Consider the following 21152-nt stretch of genomic DNA (forward strand, 5'->3'; position numbering starts at 1 on the left):
AATAGGGAGGCAGCTCTCCTGTTGCAATGTCCAGAGAGGAGCAGGGCCAGTGAAGGACAGGGCCAGCTCAGCATGGCCCACAGATTTCCACATGTATGGTTCCTATGGCCCCCTGTGGTAACACTGCCTGTGGATATCAACACAGACCCCAGCTGCTGCAGGACTTCAGACCTAGACATGGCTCTTGACTTGGGCACTAATATTGGGTGACTCCATTGGCAGGACAGGCCACCCACATCAGTATGGCCTTGGTGGCAGCATGGCCCTCAGACCCCAACATGGTGTCAGGTAGCTGACCAGACCTCACACATCCTCTTGGCTCTTAGTGGTAACAGGAGCTATAGACATCAACTCAGACCCTTGCTGCTGCAGGGCCATGGATCCAAACATGGCCCTAGTAGGCAGCATCTCAGGGCTGTCAGTATAGCCCCAGGTGCCAGCACAGACCACCCAGATCAGTATGGACTCAGCAGTAACATGTGCCTCAGAAACCAGCATGGTCTCATGGCTTACCAGACCCGCGTCTGCATGGCCTTCAGTGGTAACAGGAGCCATGGGTGTCAACTCAGACATTGACTGCTGAAGGGGCAAGGACCCAGACATTGCCCCATGGTAGCAGCACAGGCCACTCATAAAGCATGGCCCTCAGACACCAACATGGCCATAGGTTGTGGGCTAGTCCCTGGACATCTGTGTGGGCTTTGGTGGCAACATGGGCCATGGACATCAATACACACCCAGTCTATAGTAGAACATGGATCCAGAAATGGTCCTTGGTAGTAGCAGATAACACTGTCACCAGGTGGCACTGCAGGCCACTCATATTGGCATGGCCCTAGCAGAAATGTGGCTCTTAGATACCAACACCCAGCTGGCAGCCCAGCCCTCTGGCATCGGTGGCAAGGTCTTCAATTAGGAGTCATAGACATCAACACAGACCCTGGCTACAGTAGGGGTACAGACCCAGACCTGGTCCTCAGCAGCAACCCAGGCCCCAACATCACCATAGCCCCAGGTGGCAACACAAGCTACCCAGTTCAGCATAGAACCAGCAGTAGCATGACCCTTGGACACCAACATGGACTCAGGTTGCTGACCAAAACCCTGGGCATCCACGCAGCCCTCAGTAGTTCCTGAAGCCATGGACATCAACATAGATCCCGACTGCTGAAGGGCCATGGACCCTAATATGGTCCTTGGCAGCAGCTCAGGCCTGGATGTAATCATGCCCCCGGGTGGCAAATAGACCACTCAGATCAGCATGGCCCATGGCAGCAGCATAATCCTTAGACACTAAATGGCCACAGGTTGTGACCCAGACTATGGGCATCCTTGTGGTAGATGGGGGCAATGTGGGTCATGGATGTCAACACAGACCCTGGCTGCAGCAGTATCATGGACCCAGATATGGCCCTTGGCAGCAGCCTGGGGTCCAAGCATCAGGGTGGCCCCAGGTGGCAAACAGGCCACCCATCTTGGCCTTGTCCTCACAAATTCACTTCTTCAGTTCTGCCTCTTTCCACAGCACATGAACAACTTCTCTTTGTCTATCCATTTCTCCACCATATATTTGCTCATCATAATGACACCTACTCACCCAGTGTTCCCAGGTGCCAGATGGGCCTGTGGATGTCTTTAGCCAGTCTGGACTGTGAGAACCCAGGCTGACCCATGGGTGTCTTTCACCTGGGCCTAGTGGCACTAGGCTGGCCTGTGGGTGTCATTCAAAGAGTATTTTAAGAAAAAATAAAAGCGGGGGGAGGACAAGAGATAAAACTATTTTTAAGTAACTTATTTAAAATAATTTTAAGTAACTGTGGATTTGACTTGTTCAGTGCCCTATATTAATCTCCAGTTAATGTATATTTTTTAAATTAGGTTTAGCAGCTCATTAATATGCATTGGTATTGTTTTTACATAAGGAATTTGTAATTTGCTAATCAATGTTGACTAGAATGAGGATCTGGGTGTGTAAATCAGGGATAGGATACTTATCTGACAGAAGCAAAACCTTGACTTTACTCCTTTGTACCACTCCCAAACATTGTAGATTTAACTATATAACATGGTTTCTGAAGCCAGAAAAAGTTCTTAAAAGTTTATGGGTGATGTGACACACTCCCCTCCCCACCCATACACACACATTGTTTAACCATCTCTCAAACCTTTATTCTGTTTGTAAATGGTGACACCCAGTTGCAGATTCAGAAAAGCAGGAGGTATCATACTTTGTTCTGTTTCCCAACTCTACTTTTAAAGTGTCTCACTTTGTTTGTTTGTTTGTTTGTTTGTTTTGTTTTGTTTTTTGAGACAGGGTTTCTCTGTATTGCTTTGAACTCTGTCCTGGAACTAGCTCTGTAGACTAGGCTGGACTCAAACTCACAGAGATCCGCCTGCCTCTGCCTCCCGTGCTGGGACTAAAAGTATGCACCACTACCCCTGCTGTGTATCACTTTCTTTTCACTATTGTTACTGCTGCCCTTGCTGAGCCTTTCCCATGGAAGCCACTGCAGAAAGCCCCTCTGACTTTTCCATTTGCCCTTCCTCCCCCACACTTTCGTTTTCTTTTCTTAAAATGTTCTTTCAAAAATAAAATTTGATCATGCTACTTCATGTTAGTGACTGTCTAGAATAAGTCTTCCATGTCCCCAGGCCACTTCTCACTTAAGCTTTCTGAACTGTTTTCACTTTTCCGAACAAGCCATGTTGTAGCTTGTTTTGCTCTAATTGTTCAGATTGTCTAAAATTCCTTCCTTTAACTAATGTCCTCCCAAGTTTAAAAGTTCAGTTCAAGTGTCACAATTTTAGATAACCTTTTCTAAATCCTTTTTTCTCATTCACAGCCCAATGTGCTTCTTCTATAGTACAAATTGTAGACAGAATGCTAGTCTCTTACAGTATTAACACTTTATTATATGTAACTTTGTACATTTTCATTTCCCTAACCTGTAGAGTTCATGAAAGATGATAAGAAAGTATTTTGAATGATTATCAAATTAAGTAAATTGTCCTTTATTGAGAGGATAAAATACACCAATCTATTTATATGGTTTTTCTCTTCATGTCCCTTCAGAGGCACAACTGCTTTCTTAGGCTTTCATTATTCAGAAAATTTTTGTGCTATCTCTTTGTTCAGCTATTCAGGAATGGGTGACTACTTAGTAATGTGATTTCCAAATGAGCACACCTGATCAATCATTTTAATAGTAAGTAGAAGCATTGTACCATTCATATTAGAAGACTTTCTGTGTTTTCTATTATAGATCCAGCCTTTAAGATATATTTCCCTTTATGTCTATTTTATTACCAATTATCTCAAAACTTCAATAAGTGATAAAGGTAAATGTTTAGTTCTGTATTTAAGTAAAATCCAAGACAGTTTAAAACTGATCATGAAATTATTTATAAGTAATGGTTTTATTGAAGAACATAAAAACTGGTGTAATACAAATGCAGTTCTTGATCTCATGCTATCATATAGAATGTGAAAGATAAATTATGTAAATTGGAGTTTATGTATATTCATTGTGTTCAAGACATTTTTACAAATGAATGCTTTTTTCCTCCAAAAGTATGTGCCAGTAACTTAAATACTGCTTATTTTTAAAATGTACTTTTGCCAGGTAATGGTTTTATTTTAACTGAGATAACAGATTTTTCTCAGATGTTTCATGCTTCAAATTGAATAATATTGTGTCTTCTATTATAAAATGCTGTGGAAATCTGGAATCCATGTACCACTAGTTTTGATTCATGGTGTCTCTTGGAATCTTTCCCATGTGAGAAACAGCCTTGAACAGATGTGCTTAGTCATAGAATTGCCAGACAGTTCCTTATGTGTTGGCAGCTAGCTTTCTGAGCATAGAAAACCAAAACAGGTTCTAGGATGAGAATAGGGCTTTCCTGACATTTTTCTCTCTTCACAAGGTTTAACCTTAATGTTATCTAAGGGATGATTATATGTTATTTTTAAAATTTTGTTTTTCTTACTCTTTGAAGAACAAAGAATAACCCCATTTTACTTATAGAGCACATGGGTCATGAGTAGACCTTAGCAGCAACTATTTAATAAAAAGATTTCTTGTTTCAGGAGTTGGTAAAAGGTAAAACAAAACTATTTATTTAAAATTTTTTTACTGATATTTATAACTGTCTTTGGCAAATATTCTGCATTTTTGCACCTTTTTAGGTTGTGCTTTGATATGATATGTTGTGTGAGAAGCAAAGACTGCGTGCTCAGCCCTACCTTTACATTCCGGCCCTGCGCTGCTGTAGTCCGTTTAGCTGTTTAACAAAATACTGTAAAGTAAAATAGGTTGGAAAGTTATTTCTTTAGTGTTCAAGAGGATGGCAAGGTCAAGATCAAGACACCAGCAGGGTCCATGTCCAGCGAGGACTCTGGTTTATAAACTGCACCTTCTTGATGAGTCTTCTTATAAGTGGAAAAGGCAAGCAGTCCCCCTCATGCCTCTTAATAAGGCTGCTGATCCCATTTTTTGATGTCTCCACAATCATAATATCATCACCTCCCAAAATATCCCACCTCCTAATACCATCACATGAGGTTATCTGAGTGTTGTACTTTCACAGCATTTTAGCATATGGGTTGTGAGAGAACGGATACATTCAGACTAGCAGCTGTTTATTGATGAAGGGTTTGACAGGTTGCTAGGTGCATGAAGTTCAGTTTCCTCATCTCTAGAAGAGCAAAAAATGCCTTCCTCCCCAGTATGCAATGGGGTCTAACACTATATAGAGAACATCCTTTCTCCTTTAGCATCCAGTCTGTCTAGGTAGGAAAGTAGCTTCTCATCATTTCTATAACTGTGTCTTGTATGCTTTGTATGCTTAAGGGTTAGTTCTCTTTTGCAGGTTTTTTTTTTTTTTGAATCCTCCTATGTCAGAACTTGCTGACGGTTGCTCAGGTTGTATTTTTCCTTTTCCATCCTCTGAAATTGCCTTGATGAATCTCACTAATTTACTTACTAGGGAGTTTCCTCTTCTATTTTATATTTGTTTCTGATTTTCTTCTCTGACCTTTGGGGCGCCTTCTCGGCTTCCTTTGTCTTACTGATTTCCTCCACCAGACCCACTGAAAATAGGTATTTCTTAAATTTCTATTCCTTTTACTCAGTCCTTTCCTTTCCTTACATCTACCCTAAGTTCATTAATGTCAATAATAATGTTTCCCAAATACATATATTTAGCTTTGATCTGCTTTGTTGTCCTCAAAATTTGAGTTATTAGGTCAAAGGTTTATTTGGGTTTCTTATTGTTTTGTTTTGCCAAGGTCTTGCTCTGTAGTTCCAAGTTGACCTAAAACTCATTAAGTAGTCTATTGCGGTAAATAAGGGTCAGGATAAACAAATAGGCCGAATAGATGTTTATTCAGGGAGAAATAACTTACAACCTAGACAGATGAACACCAGGAAATTCAACCCGATCCTCTCCTGTCCGAGTCACGCCAGAAAGAGAGCGCCTTCCTGGCCCCCTCCGACCTCCTTCCTCAGGTCACCTCCGCCCATAGCTCCACCCCCCAATGGGCGTGGTCAGTGCTACAGAAGGACTACCTCACTACAGTAGTCCATGCTGGCACAAAATTTGTTATCTTCCAGTCTCAGCGTCCTGTGTGCTGGGATTATGTGCATGTACCACCTTACCTAGCTAAACATTATATTTTTCAATAGCAGATACTCTGATTCTGGGTGGAAAATTATTTCTCTTATTTTATGAGGCTAAGAAGATTGCCCAGTTAGTAAAGACTTCCCATGCAAGCATGAGAACAACCTGAGTTCAATCTCTGAAAGCCTTATAAGTGCTAGGCAGGGTGCTACATGCTCATGATCCCAGTGCTAGGAAGATAGAGACTGGTGGAACCATGGCTCACTGGCCAGCCTGTCCAACCTAATAGGAGATGTACAATACTTCTATACTAGTAGTAGATCTGCTTTAAAGAAAGTGTGTGTGTGTGTGTGTGTGTGTTCTTAAGGCTTCCACAAATCACTACTCCAGGATTGTCCATACAAGAACATTGAAAGAGTAAAACATGAAGGTGAAGTAGTGCTAATAGCTGATGTTTTCATCTTCTCCTTTATACTCATTTATTGTGCTCTTACTTGTCTCCAAAGAGGTTAAAATTAATAGCTGCCTTCGTGTTGTATCCCTCTTCTATGAAACCGTAATACCACAAGAAAGAATCCATATAGTTTTCATTGTAATGCAGTGTGATCTGTTAATGTGCAAGGAATTAAGTAATATAATGATTGCAGCTTGGGATATTATGTAGATTAAAACCAATGAGGACTTGACAAGTGGAAACTTTAATTAGGTAAATGTTAGGAAAACAGGGAGAGACTTGTACAATAAAAATGGAAAAATCAAGAGTGTGCTCATGGAACACATGTGAGATATATATATATATGGTCTGTGTTAAACAATGCATGGGAGGAACTGGAACTGGCAGGAGATGAGACTTTGGGGCTGACAATATTGACCTTTTACCCTTATAAAGCAGTATAGAATTTTATTCAAAAAAAAATGAGAATAAAACTTTCCATTTTGTCTGAGAAACCTAGAAATAAATGTTAAGGTAAAATTTTAAGCCTGAAGCTGGGCCTGGTGGCACCTGGCTATGATCTCAACACTTGGGGTTAGGGAACAGAAACCAGAGGCTTATTGTTCAGGCCAGAAGGGAGGGAGGGAGGGAGAGAGGGTGGGTGGGAGGGAGGGTGGGAGTGAAAAGAAGGAAGGAAGGAAGGAAGAGAAAGGAAGGAAGGAAGGAAGGAAGGATGGATGGAAGAGAAAGAAAGAAAGAAAGAAAGAAAGAAAGAAAGAAAGAAAGAAAGAAAGAGGGATTGGGGAAATCAGTCCTTGGAAGTAATAATAGTGATAAATGTTGGACAATAAAAACAATGAGGAATATGAATTTGACAAACAATTTAGAAGCTGACTGATTACTTAAAATCAAAATAAGGAAAAGATCTATTAATAAGAGAATTTTTGTTCTCAGAGCAGTTGGTCAGGTGGATTTCATCACTAGTAGCACTGAACTCAGCACACTGAGATTCTCCCAACAGATGCTTTCAAGCTTATTGGACACTTTTAATGTACCTTACTTTCACTTGTTCAGCAACCCATGAAACAAATAGAAAAAGCAGTATTATAATCTTTCTGAAGGTAAGAAAACCAAGTTGCTATGAGTATTTAGGTTTTACCCAGTTTTATAATCTTTGCTCAAGGGACTGATAGATTTTCAAGCTTTAAGTTCATTGTCACAGAGGCCAATCAGCAATATTTTTTAATTAGATAAATTGAAGAAAGTAAAGCATAATTAATTCTTACTATATTGAAATTCTTGTTTAAAGTTGATCAAATTTTTCTTCATTAAATACACAGGATTGTTTGTATATTGAATGTAATTTGTCCAAATAAAATAATCCTTTTTATACTCCTCTATAATTAGCTATATTTTCTTACCTACTTTTACATGTATTTTATTAGCAATAAGGAAATTATTCAGAATTTACCCTTGAGATGCATTTTTAGTTACATAAACATTAGTAATGATTTTACTAAATTTAGATTTTTAACTTTCCATTCTTTATGGTCTCTAACATAACACATGAATTTACTTTCTTCCTCAGGCAAGCCAAGTTAGATCTGAGAGTTGCAGTAACGAAAGTGGAAGAGTTAACTAAAGTGACTGAAGGTCTTCAAGAACAGATGCTGAAGAAGGTATAGCATTGGCAATAATTTAGTTAAGACTATTTCCATTGAGTTTAGCAAAGTGAATTAAAACATAGCATAAACAGTTTACAGGCAAGTTTCACTTAACTTCTATTCAGATGGAAAATAAAATAAAATCTAATACTAAAGTTTTATTATCGTAATAGGCTGATTCTTTCCCTAAGTTATAGGGAACTTTTAGAAAGATACTGAGGAAATGTCAGGCTTTAGATTTAAATGGATATTATTACTAAAAATTCTAGTTCTGTGAGTTACTAGCCATATTACTATCTAAGCCTTATTTCCTGATATAGATTTCCTATAGTGATAGAGTAGTATGGAGAGATATAAGAGCTCTCCCACAAATAATTTTTTTTTAGCATGGAAAACATTCTAAAATAGGAACAAATGAAATAAGAATTCTTAGGTTTTAGAGTTTTAGATTTCCGACCTGATGGTTCTGCCATTTTACTTCCCACACCTTTGGCTTCAAAAAATAGCTTTATAATGGCTTAAGCACTCAAAATCAAAGTTTAGGCCTACAAAAGCCAGTGGCCATTTTAGGACATGCTGACCACAAGAGGACCAAAAGAAAAAGTAACAATTCCTCTCAGTTCATATTCTTATTAACCCTATGCCTGGTAGCCAGGTTTCACATATGGAGAGTCAAGAGCAGACTGAAACCTGAGAAAGGTCACTCTAGTAAGGTAGAGGGACATTGGTCAAGTACATTCTAGAAGTACGTGTAAATTGAGCCTGAGAAGATTATCTTCTTATTTAAAGTATAAGAGGACAAACTCCCAAGTTGGAAATTACAAGAAGTAAATTTCTAATAACAAGGAAATCACAGAGAAAGTAAACCCTACCTCTGCCCCATCAGGTTGTGTATGTTGGGGACATTCCATAGGACCTGCCTATATAAAAACTAAAGTGGAAATCAGCAAGAGCTAGTCATAGATACCAGCTGCTGTACACTGTGGAACAAATTTCAGAGATCACATAATAAGCAAAAATGTTTCCCACTTGAATAACACCTCACCGTAGTCCATAATATCAGTCCTCAGTATATTGTTGAGAATAGCCAATTTTCAATCAAAAATTACTAGACAGGAAAGTATAATCTATGTTTTCTCTTGGTGGACCTGGTTGTTTAATGTTGAAGACAGAGCATTCAGAATTGATTGTTACATTTACATTTAAGGTGGGTTGGAGTCAGTGATTTGTTTGCCTATCATTGGGTGCAATGCTCAATCTTCTCAACATGACTGGATTTAGAATCCCATTGGGGGAAAAAAAAACAATTTTGATGTCTGAGGGAATTTCTAGGTTGGATTAATAGAGATGAGAAGACCCCCTGTAAATGTGGACAGCATTATCCCATGGGCTAAATCCCTGAATAAGGAGGAGAAAGTGAGGTGAGCACCAGAATTTATTTCTCTCTGCTTCTTGACTAAGGATGAAATATGACTAACTACTTCATGGTCTTGCCTCCATATCATCCCTGCTATGAAGAACTTAGAACCACAAACAAAAACTGAAGCAAACCCTTCCTTCCTTTTTTGAATATTTTTGTCAGGGATTTTTGTCACAGCACCAAGAAAGGTAACTAAATAGTGAGCAACCGCTAGAGTCAGTCTCCAGTCTCCACACAGCATTACAAAAGAGAGGGGGGGGGGAGGGAGGAAGGAAGGAAGGAAGGAAGGAAGAAAGGAAGAAAGAAAGGAAGGAAGGAAGATTCAGTGAGGCCATAGCAATGCACATCTTTTACCCCAGCACTTGGGAAGTAGAGGCAGGAAAATGGGAAGTTCAGGATCATCCTTGGCTACACAACCTGTACTACTGTATAAAGTCCTGTCTCAAAAAAAAGAAGACTGCTCAAGGAATTGTTTATTGTTGGTTTAAAAAAAAAAACTAGAGTAAAATAAAGTCTACATGAAGGAAAAGGTAGAGAATTTGATTGAGAACAAGAAAACAATTTTAAAATAAAAATTCTAGAGCTTTTATAGTAATTGGGGGGAAAAAGTTCACTAGATAGGCCCAAAAATAGATTCAAAAGGTCAGGATAAGCAAGGAAGTTCAACAGAGAACATTAGAAATTCCCTTGTCTAAGAACCAGTTTCAAATATTTAAGTGTTTTGTGGGATAATATGAACCATTCCAATATAGGGGCAATTGGAGCTCCAGGAAAGTGGAACAAGGGCAGAAAACAACCTGAAGCTAGGAGAAAACATTAGCAGGAATATTAATGACCCCTAAAGAGGACAAACAAACAAAACCATCTTTATGGAAACATGATGACACTGATATACAGTCTTAATAAAAAGACATTTATTTATAGCAGACACAGGTGACCTGGACAAAGGAAGGTTGGTAAGAATCATGGCTGCGTTCTCCCATGAGAAGCTATGAAGGCAGAAAACATTTCCAGTGTGTGGAATGTGCTGAAAGAGAGAACAGCTCTCAATGGGTTCTTTATCCAGGAAAGCTGTGTTTTAAAATGAAAGCAAGACATTCCAAATAAGCAGAATTTGTGCCCAGAAGAATGGATTTCAGAACATTCAGAAAGAGGTTTTTTTGTTTTTTTTTTTTTTTTTTTTTATTGCTTGGTTGGTGTGGTTTCTTGGTGTAGAATCTCTTGAAGTTCAGGCTGCTCAGTGTCTCACTCCATCTGGAAACTCCAAAGGCTGGGATTACCCACATGTACCTCCATGCCTGCTTCTGCTATTTCCCCCAGAGATGTTTGTGAGGCCAAAGGAAATGGTACTAGGTAACAACTCAGAAAAGGAAATAAATCACAACATGTGGTAAATTCAAAATAGTATCTCTAAATATGCTGGAAATTTTTTTTATAAAAAGATTCCCTTAAGCCAGACATGGTAGAGCGCACCTGTAATCCCAGTACATAGGAAACAGAAACAGGAAGATTGCCCCAAACTGAAGGTCTGCCTGGTCTATACAGTGAGTTCTAGACTAGCCATGCTACATAGGAGGACCCTGCCTGGGGGGGGAGGGGGGAGACTTTTTCAAAGATAACTGTAAAGGAAGGCAAACAAGGATAGGCAAGAAGCTTTTCTAGAAAATAACTTAAATAAAACCTATTGATAGTGCAAAGTATCTCTCTGTCAGGAAATGCCCTGTGTTATTCAATAGATCATGGGAAATAGGTAAAAGCATAACAGCAGAATGGCCACACAGGAACCTTTGCCTTGTTTTGCTGGATGTGCAATGGAAACATTGTGAAACATTGCCAGAAATGTATTTGCAGTACTCTTTTGATTGTCTAATATGGTAGTGATGAAGTTTGTCCCCAAACTCTTTGTACTATATGTGTTTACTTAACAAAATATATCTCTACATATTAGAATTCTAGTAACATAACTATGTAGTCTGCTGCGTTCATCATGATGTAAAATGGTGCTTGTGTATTATAGTATGAGATGCTTCAAGTAGCTTTGGGTCTTTACTTTCTAGGAGGAAGATATTATCTCTGCCCAGGGAAAAGAGGAAGCATCGGATAGACGAGTACAGCAGTTACAGTCCAGTATAAAACAGTTAGAGTCAAGGTAATGCTTCTAACTGTGTCTCTGTGCTATCAAAATGAAAAAAAAAAGAAAGAAAAAAGGAAAAAAAAAAAAAAAAAAAAAAAAACACTCAGGAGGCAAAGGCAAGCGGATCTCTATGAGTTTGAGACCAGCCTGGTCTACAGAGTTAGTTCCAGGACAGACTCCAAAGCAATACAGAGAAACCCTGTATTGAAAAACCAAAACCAAAAATTCATGTAATATATTCATGCATTGATTCATGTCACAATTTTGAAAGAAAACAAACTTTTTTGAAAAGAAATAAACTCTTGGTTACCGTGGCTTTTAGATTAGTATCGTTGCTAGTGCTGCCATCTATAAAACCTGACTCTGGTCTGAGCACTCACCCACAATAAGAAAAAAAATATGTAAATGGAAAGATATACATGCAATTATGTATGTATAATATGTCCAAACCTGGGAGAAATCCCCAGTCTATCTCTGCCTTACCTAACAGTACTGCAATTTAGACAAGTTGGAATTAAATCCAGAAGTTAGGAATGAGTAGATTTAGCTCTAAGTTTCTTCGAAAGAAGATAGATAAGCTTTTTTCCTGGCACCAGGGGCTTGAATTTGTGAGGAAAAATATTTTGTCTCCTAACTTGGTTTCCATTGTGACCTCTATTAGAATACTATATCACCAAAGACCTCTTCATTTTCAGTCTTCTTGATGTAAGCTTACAGATTTTGAAGTATTTCTAGTTATTTTTAGAAACAGAAAGTCCGGGGGGAAAATGTTAAAAATTTCTAACTCTATCTGAGGAAATTTGAAACTTCCCCCAAATTCTCCATAATTCTGTGTTTTAACAAATAATACATTTAAGGTCTAAATAACCATTGGAACAGAAGGCAATGAAAATGTTAACTATTCAGTAATGTTCTCAGGCCATAAACCTTGCAAGAAGAATTATCTCTAAGAGCTGAATGCTGTAGATTGTTCTTGCTTCTTAGGTTTAATGTGACAGGAAAGCCCTATAAGTTGCAGATTGATCCTTCATTGTTCCCCAGATGTCAAGCTACCAGTGTACCAGTCTTTCCAGACTTATTAGTCTTGGGAACTCTTAACTCCTCCAGTTGCCCTTCTCATCCATTTTGCAGTCACTGATCTCTCCCTCATAACCATTATAAAATAGTGTAGTATTTTTTGACAATACTGTTGTGAAATATTATTTTAAGATGTATTCCACTTATTTATGCTGTGAAATATTTAATAATGAACAAATGTGTTGAATTCTTTTATGTTGCATTTGTTTAACTCTGTGAAACTGTGTTACTTTGCCTGTCTAAAACATGTGATTGATCTAATAAAGAGCTGAACTGCCAATAGATAGAGAGGGCTGGCAGGCAGAGAGAATAAATAAGAAGAGATATCTGGGAAGAGAGGATCAAGGAGCAAGAAAGGGAGGAGAGGACTCCAGGAGCCAGCCGCCTAGCTACACAGCAAGCCATGGAGTAAGAAGTAAAGAAAGGTAAAAGTCCAAAGGCAAAAGATAGGATAATTTAAGAAAAGCTAGCTAGAAACAAGCCAAGCTAAAGCAGACATTTATAAGTAATAATAAGACACCGTGTGTTTATTTGGGATCTGGGTAGCAGGCCCCCAAATAGTATAAGAGTAAATAACAACAATACCATTCACCTTTTGTGAGGGAATGAGATGCCTAGTATCTCAGGCACCAACCACTAAATTCTAGCTGTTCCTCTTATCATTGTAACCCCCACAGATTTCAAATGTCAATACCCTCTTGCTTCTTGTTCTACAGACTACTGAATTATAGAACAACAGCATATCAAAATGGTCCTAGTTCTTTTCACTTAATTCCTTTTCCTTGTGCCAATTGAGCAACATAGCTTGAAAATTAGGTTGTAAACTCTACTTAAATAGGGTCGGGAGGTGGTAGCACATGCCTTTAATCCCAGCACTCCAGGCAGAGGCCAGCCTGGTCTACATAGTAAGTTCCAAGTTCCAATGCTGCATGGAGAAACCCTGTCTAGAAAAAGAAACAAACAAAAGAAAAAAAAAAAACACTTTATTTAAGCAGGAAGAATATATTTTTCCTTTTGAAAACTCAGTAGTTTTTAACATGATACCAGTTCTAAAATTATGTCTTATTTTAGATATCAGTTTGTATTCCTGGTCTAGTGATATATCCTTACTTTAATACTTAAGCTATTTAAATCATGGCTGAAATTTTATTTTAGCAAATAAAATTAATGATATTAGGTACATGTACACACATGAGCACATATTTGTGGAGGTCAAAGTTCAACATCAGGTGTCTTCCTCTGTTGTTCTCTATCTTATTTTTTTCAGGCAAAGTCTCCCATACACCCTGGAGCTCCCATATGTGGCTACCCTGGCTAGCTGATAAACACCAGGGTTCCTTCTGTCCTTGCCTTCATAGTGCTAAGGTTCTTTTATGTATGGATCAAACACAAGTTCTCATGGTTACTTAGAAAGTACTTTTACTGACAGAGCCTATTCCCAGACCCTGATAGTTCATATTTTTATCATAACACTCCTTTAAAGATTTTAATGGCCCAACTTAAGAATGGTGTGAGATAGAAATGTGCTTGTGTGTGTGTGTGTGTGTGTGTGTGTGTGTGTTCTCAGAACTTTGCTAATTGTACTTGTAAAATGAATAATTTTTGTTTAATAAAATTTTACTATTGACATACATATTCATGATAATAAAATTGACAATAATTGTTTGTCCCTCCTAACTGTAAATACACTGTTTATGCTAAGAATTTTGCCATTTAAGGTTTAGAATACCTAAATTAGCAGAAGAAAATAAATATGGTCCCTAAAGGAATTAATAGTGATTATATTACAAAGAAAGAAAAAGAGAAATGGTAAGCAGTTTTGACTTTGGTAGTTATGTTTTGGATGGCTTCAGGAAGTATGTATAAGGTGTTTTGGAACTCTTATTACTATGCCTATGGAACAGGAATAATGCTGAGAGATCTATGAAAGAATTAAAATAAATCCGAGGGAGACTAGGTATAATTTTCATGCATTATTTGGAGAAAAAAATTTGTATGTTTGGGTGTTATGCCTACATGTGTCTGTGTACTGCTTTCCTGCATGGGGCCCACAGAGGCCACAGAGAGTGTGGGATCGATCCCCTTGGACTGGAGTTACAGTTTTGAGCCACTACATAGGTTCTAGAAATCAAACCCACCCCTCTTCATGAGCAGCCAGTGCTCTTAACCACTGAGCCATCTCCTGGACCCTGAGGGGGAAAAAATAAAGCAACTTCTATGTTCACAGGTGAAACCGTTTGTTCAATATTCATGAATACTCATTGTATACACTTAGAAAAAGAGAACATGCTGTCTTTAAGGGCAGTAATGTGAAATGATCTAAACATAACATTTTCTGTCTGAGGCTAGAAGTATGACTAAGCAGTTAAGAGCTCTTGTTTCTCTTACAGAGGATCCAAATTTAATCCCAGCACCCACATTGGACAGCTCAGAACCACTTGTAACTCCAACTACAGGAGATCCAATGCCATCTTCTAGCTGTGGTCACCCATACACACATCACATAACCACACACAGATATATACATAGACACATAATTTAAAAAATAAAATCATAATTGTTTTTCATCCAAGATTTGATTGGGTAGTTTAGGGCTCTCTAGCACTGTAAAGACCAGACAAATCAGGCTTTGCAGTAGTGAGTATGTTCATAATGGGGAATTCTTTTTAAAAATTAAGAAGAGATTTCACACAGGCAGAAAAACAAATGAGGAATATGTTGTTTTACAGGAGACATCAGACAGGATCTTAGCATATGTGAGCACAGTGTTTGCCCTTTTCTAGAAAAAGAGAAGTATTTTAGAATAAATATGGAGGCACTACTTAGGTCTCTACTTATGCTCTGGGAGCATAGAGCTCAAAGTCCAGCATTGTCAACATAAGGGAATAACAAAAGCCAGGTACAACAGGTGTAATGTACCACTAGTACACCAAAGATCTGAAATGGAGAACAAATACAAATAGTTATCAGCAATGGGTAGGTAGACTCTTCAAATCATGCAATAGCTGTCTAATATTCTCTGGGTAATAAAACCTTTAACATATTACCAATGAAACATTTTCTTATGAACTAAGCACTTTAATTGCTAACCTAAATCATAGCTGTCATATCAAGGAATAAGAGTGAGTCTGTTCTAAGCTAAACATGAGTGTCCATGGCCTGAGAACACATTCAGATTATTCTAGATAACATCTTCCAAAATGTAAGTGGTTACATAAACTTATGTAGTCAAAAACAAGAAAATCATAAGTGAAGACCTTTTATGAATGCAGTGATAAGAGCATTAGGCAGGTTTCAGGTGCTGTTTAATGACATCCTGGGATGTTTGGTTGGTGGAGGAAAATGCAGATGCTTCTTCAGGAAGTCAAATGCAGATCCTTGTCAGAAAGAGGTGAACAGGAGACAGTATAGACAGCAGGAAACTAACACAAGAGGTAATGAGTTCAAGGCCAGTCTTGGATACACAGCAGGTCCTGTCCAAAACATGAACTTCAGCTAATAAAATCATAAGGTACACAATATAAAGCACATATTGAATAATTCAGGAAACTGTGAAGCATCATTTTCATATACAAGGAAGTTATTTACTGCCTTTATCTTTCCCCAAGGCAGCATAGCCATTGTTAATTTCAGAATCATATTTTCTTTTCATTTTAAGGCAGAAAATAAAAGAATAATGAAGTTGAATAAAATTATACAAGGAAAAAATACTTGATAAAATATAGATAATTTCCCTTGAGTTTTTTCTTTTAGCAATAACTTTTTAAATTATCTTTGAAGAGCTGAGCTTCTTTTTAAAATATATCCTATAGCTCTGTCTTAAATTGCTATTTTACTACAAACATACTAGAATATTTTGTTTTTGTTGTTCTGTCTAGATCTGTAATGTTCCATTGAGGGGCTTGAAAGTTGTCGTTAGTAACCTATAAAAGATTAATATTTACAGCCTGTGAATTCACATTGTATTTATGGCTGAAAGTCAAATAAATGATTGTGATCTGTTACATATAGAAACATACCAGCAGGTTTGTGCTACTTTCAACCTTGGTAAGAGACGCTTCTTACTACAGAAGGCAGTAGGGACTGCACAGACTTATAACTCTTCAAAGTCCTGGGAATATGTAGTTATTCTCAGAATCTCAGCAGTAGGTAGAACAAATGTATATATATATCCCTACCCTACCCCTACTTCCAGACTTAGATAATATCACAGAAAATAGGACAGAAAGAATATAAGTGCCAGAGGATGAGAAAGTGTGCCATAAACAATTACCTTCTGGATATGACGAGAACTCATGGCTGCTCTAGTCGTCTGCCCAAGACCTATGCAAGATCAAGCTAGTTTAAAACCCTAGCATGGAACAGAGAGAGACTCTTAGTGCCTCATCCTTAACTGAGGAGTGTAATGGACAATTGTGATAAAGTCGACAATAGCCCAATAGAGGGAAGTCAGATATTTATTGGAGAATCTCTCACAAATGACAAAGCAAGGTAGAGGTCTTTTGCCCTTAGGTGCTGGATGCTGCCATTCAATCCGAACTGCTACTTGTAGCACCTGAGACTCCAACCCAAAGGAGCTAGTACCTCAAAGTTCCCATAGCAGAGGAGTGAATGGCATTAAATGGCTGCAGAGAAAGGGAGATTATTTTTTGGTTGGTTGGTTTTGGATTTGGTTTTAGTTTTAGTTTTTCGAGACAGGGTTTTTCTGTGTAGCTTTGGAGCCTGTCCTAGAATTAGCTCTTGTATACCAGGCTTGTCTTGAACTCACAGAGATGGCCTGCCTCTGCCACCCAAGTGCTGGGATTAAAAGTGTGCATCACCACTGATTAACTTTTCTTTTGGGTGTAGTTGTGGGTAGATTTGCCACATCCCAGTAAATGATCTCACACACATTCCCATATTGGTAGCATAAATTGTACTTAGTGGGAGATAAAAACAGTAGACATGAAATAAGGGAGTAGTTGGAAAACATGTTGAGGAAGGAGAGGTGGAGCTGGAGAGAGGCAATGGGGGAATCCATATGACCAAGATACATATTATCCATCTATGAAACTTTCATAGTATTAAAGACACCAAAATATAAAGTCAAAATATCTTGTCTCAGTCTCAGATCTACTGCTCTTATTATTCTTAATCAAAAGCTAAAGCAGTGTGGATATGGCTTTCTTTGAAATGGAAATTGTAAAATCTACTTTTATAGAACTATAGCAAGGATTAAATGAGAAATACATGTAAAAATAACAAGCATAATACCACATGGTGATGTTTAGTAAACCTCATGTGTCATTTCTTCCCTTTAAAATATTTAACTTTCATATTGTGGTTATTAATTTCTAGATTATGTATAGCAATTGAAGAAGCCAACGTACTAAGAACAGGGAAAACACACTTGGAAAAGCAAATCAAAGATCTCCAAGCAAAGTGCAATGAATCAGAAAATGAGAAATATGAGGCTATTTCAAGAGCCAGAGATAGCATGCAACTCTTAGAAGAAGCTAACCTTAAAAATAATCAGGTAACAAAACATGCAAACATGTTTATAACAAATAAGATCTCACATGCTCTAATAGTAAAGGGATCATCAACTACAGAATGAATTCATGAAAACAAAGTACCACACTTCCCCTTATCAAATAATTATACTGTATTTAGATGGTAAGAGTAATATCATAAGTTAACATGTTAGTCACTCTTCAGAAATAGTACTTAAATATCAGACTTGTTATGTCCCCACAACCTGAGTCACTGCCCTTCTTCCACTGTATTGTCATAGTCCTTTACCATAGTGTGCTCAATCAGATGACTCCAGTCTTGTTGACTTCCTTTTCACCTGTACAGTGACTTCCTCAAACAGAACTTAACTGACAAAGTTAGTAGCTCAGAAGATTAGATGGATTCTTCAATTCATGCTTTTGTTTTCAGCATCTTAACCATCGTGATTTCTATAATATTCTGGATCATGCTTTCTGTCTTACTCTGTTCCTATAAATGACTATAATCTATGGAAGAAAGTAGATACTTTTTAAAAATGTTACTCCCCTTTTTATAGAATTCATTCTAGCATTAATGTGTATACCAGCATTTATGAACTGAGTGATATATGCAGAGTACTCCAGTAGGAAATGCACTGGGTATAAAGGAAGTGCATTATTTATGTTTCTTACTTGAAGTGGTAGTTTTTTCAAGAGAGATACTAAAAATGCAAAAAGTGGTAATTGGATTTTACAAGCCTAGCATAAAGGAACTTGAATGAAGTGCCACGTGCCAGCAATCCCAGTACTCAGGGAAGGTGGAGCAGGAGGATAATGAACTTAAGGGCAGTGGGTCCTACAGAGATAGAGGGAGAAGAAGAGAGAGGAGAGACAGGAAAAAAGAAAAGAATTATTTCTTTAAGTCCAAAGTGCAGAAATGCTGAAGTCCTTATTTCTTTCACCTGGTGCTCCTGTCTATGACTTAAATTCTGTCTCTCTACTCTTGGAATAAATAAAATGTTTACAGTAGATCTTGGGATACAGCTTAATGGCAGAATATTTGCCTACCACATGTGAGGCCCTTGGTTTTATCCTTTGTACCACCAAAAGTAGAATACTACCTACAGTAGACATATTATGTTTGTAAACTGTTCTAAATACCCATTAGCTAGATAATTTAAGAACAGGACAAAGTTATTTGGCTTTATCCTCTAAAGCACATTTGTGTAAATACTTATCAGATATTGTATGGTTTATAGTGGAGAGAAGACAGGGCACTATTGCCTGTCTCATTTCAGTCCTAAGTCAACAAATCCTTCAGAAGTAGCCTATGGCTATTAGATTAATTTTCCTCTTCCTCTTTTTTTAAAGATTTACTTATTTTTATTTGTGTATAAAAAGAAGAAAAGCTCAGAATGACCCTGAGACTTTCAGTTGTGGAGATGAGAAAAGTGCTGGGAAACACTGTCTGGAATAAATAGCAAAGATTTAATTAGGAAAAGGTGGGCAATGCTGGGAGAGTCCTTATCATGATTTGTGCACAATCTTCCAATGGAGGCATGCCAGAAATCTAGAACAAGACTCTGCTGTCAAAGAACATATTATCTTCCCAGTGAAATGTGATGTTTAACATGCCATGATTATCTTCTGAAGATTCTGCTTGAAGAGAAGCAAAAAGAAGATGACAGAGAGAAAATGAAGAAAACAATTTCCCAACTTATTCAGGATGCCTCCATAAAAGCAAGAAAAGAAGTAAGGAGCTTTTAGTTATAGTTAAAATATAAATTTTAAGTCCTAAGACTAACTGCTACTTAAATACTTAAAAATTAAAACCTTCTGTGATCACTCTCAAAGACTCTATGTGAAACTATTAATGTAAGTAATTAAAAACTGCTGGTTTTTTTTTTTCCTTTAAATCAAACTACTATGGTATAGTGTGATGTACTACATAGTCTTTAACTTCAACTTGGTTTTTTCTTACCTATATTTTCTGTGCTCAATATTTTTCTCCTCAGTGAACTACAATTTCAAGTGATTTTTTTTATAATTTAAAAACATGAAGTTAACAAATTTGCTTTCTTTCATACAACTAAATGGTAGCTTCCATTTTTGTAAAGCCATTCCAAATATATTCCTTAGAAATATTCTTTAGTCGTTTTGGTTGAGAACAAGTTATATATGATGACAGTGATCTCATGAAATTATAATAGAGCTGAAACACCTGTTGCCTAGTATTTTTACAGTACACTTTCAGGCTAAAGTACATTTCAGTAAACAAATAACACAGTGTGTATCTTACTATATACATTACCACGCTGTATAGTTTCATAACCTGTGAGCCCTGAACCTTCTAGGTCACAATGACCACATTACCTAAACAGTATTTCAGAGCAAACCCTATTGTTATATGATGTGTGACTGTACTTTATTATTGATTGAAATTAGATAATTTCCCAAAGTAAAAATTCAAATTTAAGACTGAGTCAGACTAAAGCCTTTTTATTCTTATCTTCCTGCAAGAACCTTCCCTATATGTTAGCTTGAGAATGTTTTAACTTTAGACCATAGAGTTCAATACTCTTGACATCCTTTTTTAATGGCTAGGAATAAATATTGATTATTTTCATAATCTTTGTAAAAATATTTTATCCTGTATTAGCATTCTAATTGCATTTTTAAGATCAATTATGTACATTGATTTTTAAGGCTGAAGTTTCATTTATGTTAACCTATACTTTTAGTGCATTTTTAAAAATGTGTTAGTCTCAATATCTATTCTAAACACCTTTATAAACTATAGTATCTGCCTTCTAAACTCTAGGTATCTTCCTATTTGTAAGGAGCCCAGGTGGACGTCTGAGGCTATCATATCTGCCCCTAGACCTACTAACCTCCCTGTCTGTTCTGACACTCCCTTATGTGCTCCCTAACCTTATAAGCAGTGCAAGTGGACATCCAAGGCTCTGTGTCTGCCCTCTAACCCTAGTTACTTCCCTGTCTGTAAGCAGCCCAAGTGTATATCTGAGTCTGTTGTACATTAACGGAATATATTTTCTTAATCCCACACCTTCGCTTTCATGCATGTTCCTATTGATTTCCTTAAACCCAGCCTTTCCCTGCTATTCCAGGTGTTCACTCAAGGAGCATCTACTAAGTACTTCCTGTGTGCCAAGCATTTTATTTGTTCTCTACCTCCTGATGGTTCCACACTGTTGCCAGATTTTTACATTTGAACTTTAAAAATTATTTCAAAAAGTAGTACATTTTAATGGTAAAGAGGAATGGAAAAATACCAGCAAAAGAAAATGAAAATTACACTATTTTTAGTCTT

At 37.5% G+C, this 21152-nt stretch overlaps 1 protein-coding gene across 8 annotated transcripts in view; it reads left to right on the plus strand.

The window, feature by feature from the left end:
* The window catches only part of Sclt1 (sodium channel and clathrin linker 1), a 129581-nt gene that overhangs the window by 44457 nt on the left and 63972 nt on the right, over positions 1-21152 (plus strand). For all 8 annotated transcript variants that reach the window (XR_007834617.1, XM_051185673.1, XM_051185676.1 and 5 more), the window contains 4 exons: positions 7644-7734; positions 11197-11288; positions 17688-17865; positions 19475-19573. Coding sequence is in view for 7 of the 8 variants with exons in the window: in XM_051185673.1 (XP_051041630.1) it covers positions 7644-7734; positions 11197-11288; positions 17688-17865; positions 19475-19573 (460 nt within the window). In the remaining variant the exon portion in view is untranslated. The remainder of the gene's footprint in view (positions 1-7643; positions 7735-11196; positions 11289-17687; positions 17866-19474; positions 19574-21152) is intronic.

The sequence above is a fragment of the Phodopus roborovskii genome, unplaced genomic scaffold (assembly GCF_943737965.1).
Source record: "Phodopus roborovskii unplaced genomic scaffold, PHOROB, whole genome shotgun sequence".
Classification (NCBI taxonomy): domain Eukaryota; kingdom Metazoa; phylum Chordata; class Mammalia; order Rodentia; family Cricetidae; genus Phodopus; species Phodopus roborovskii.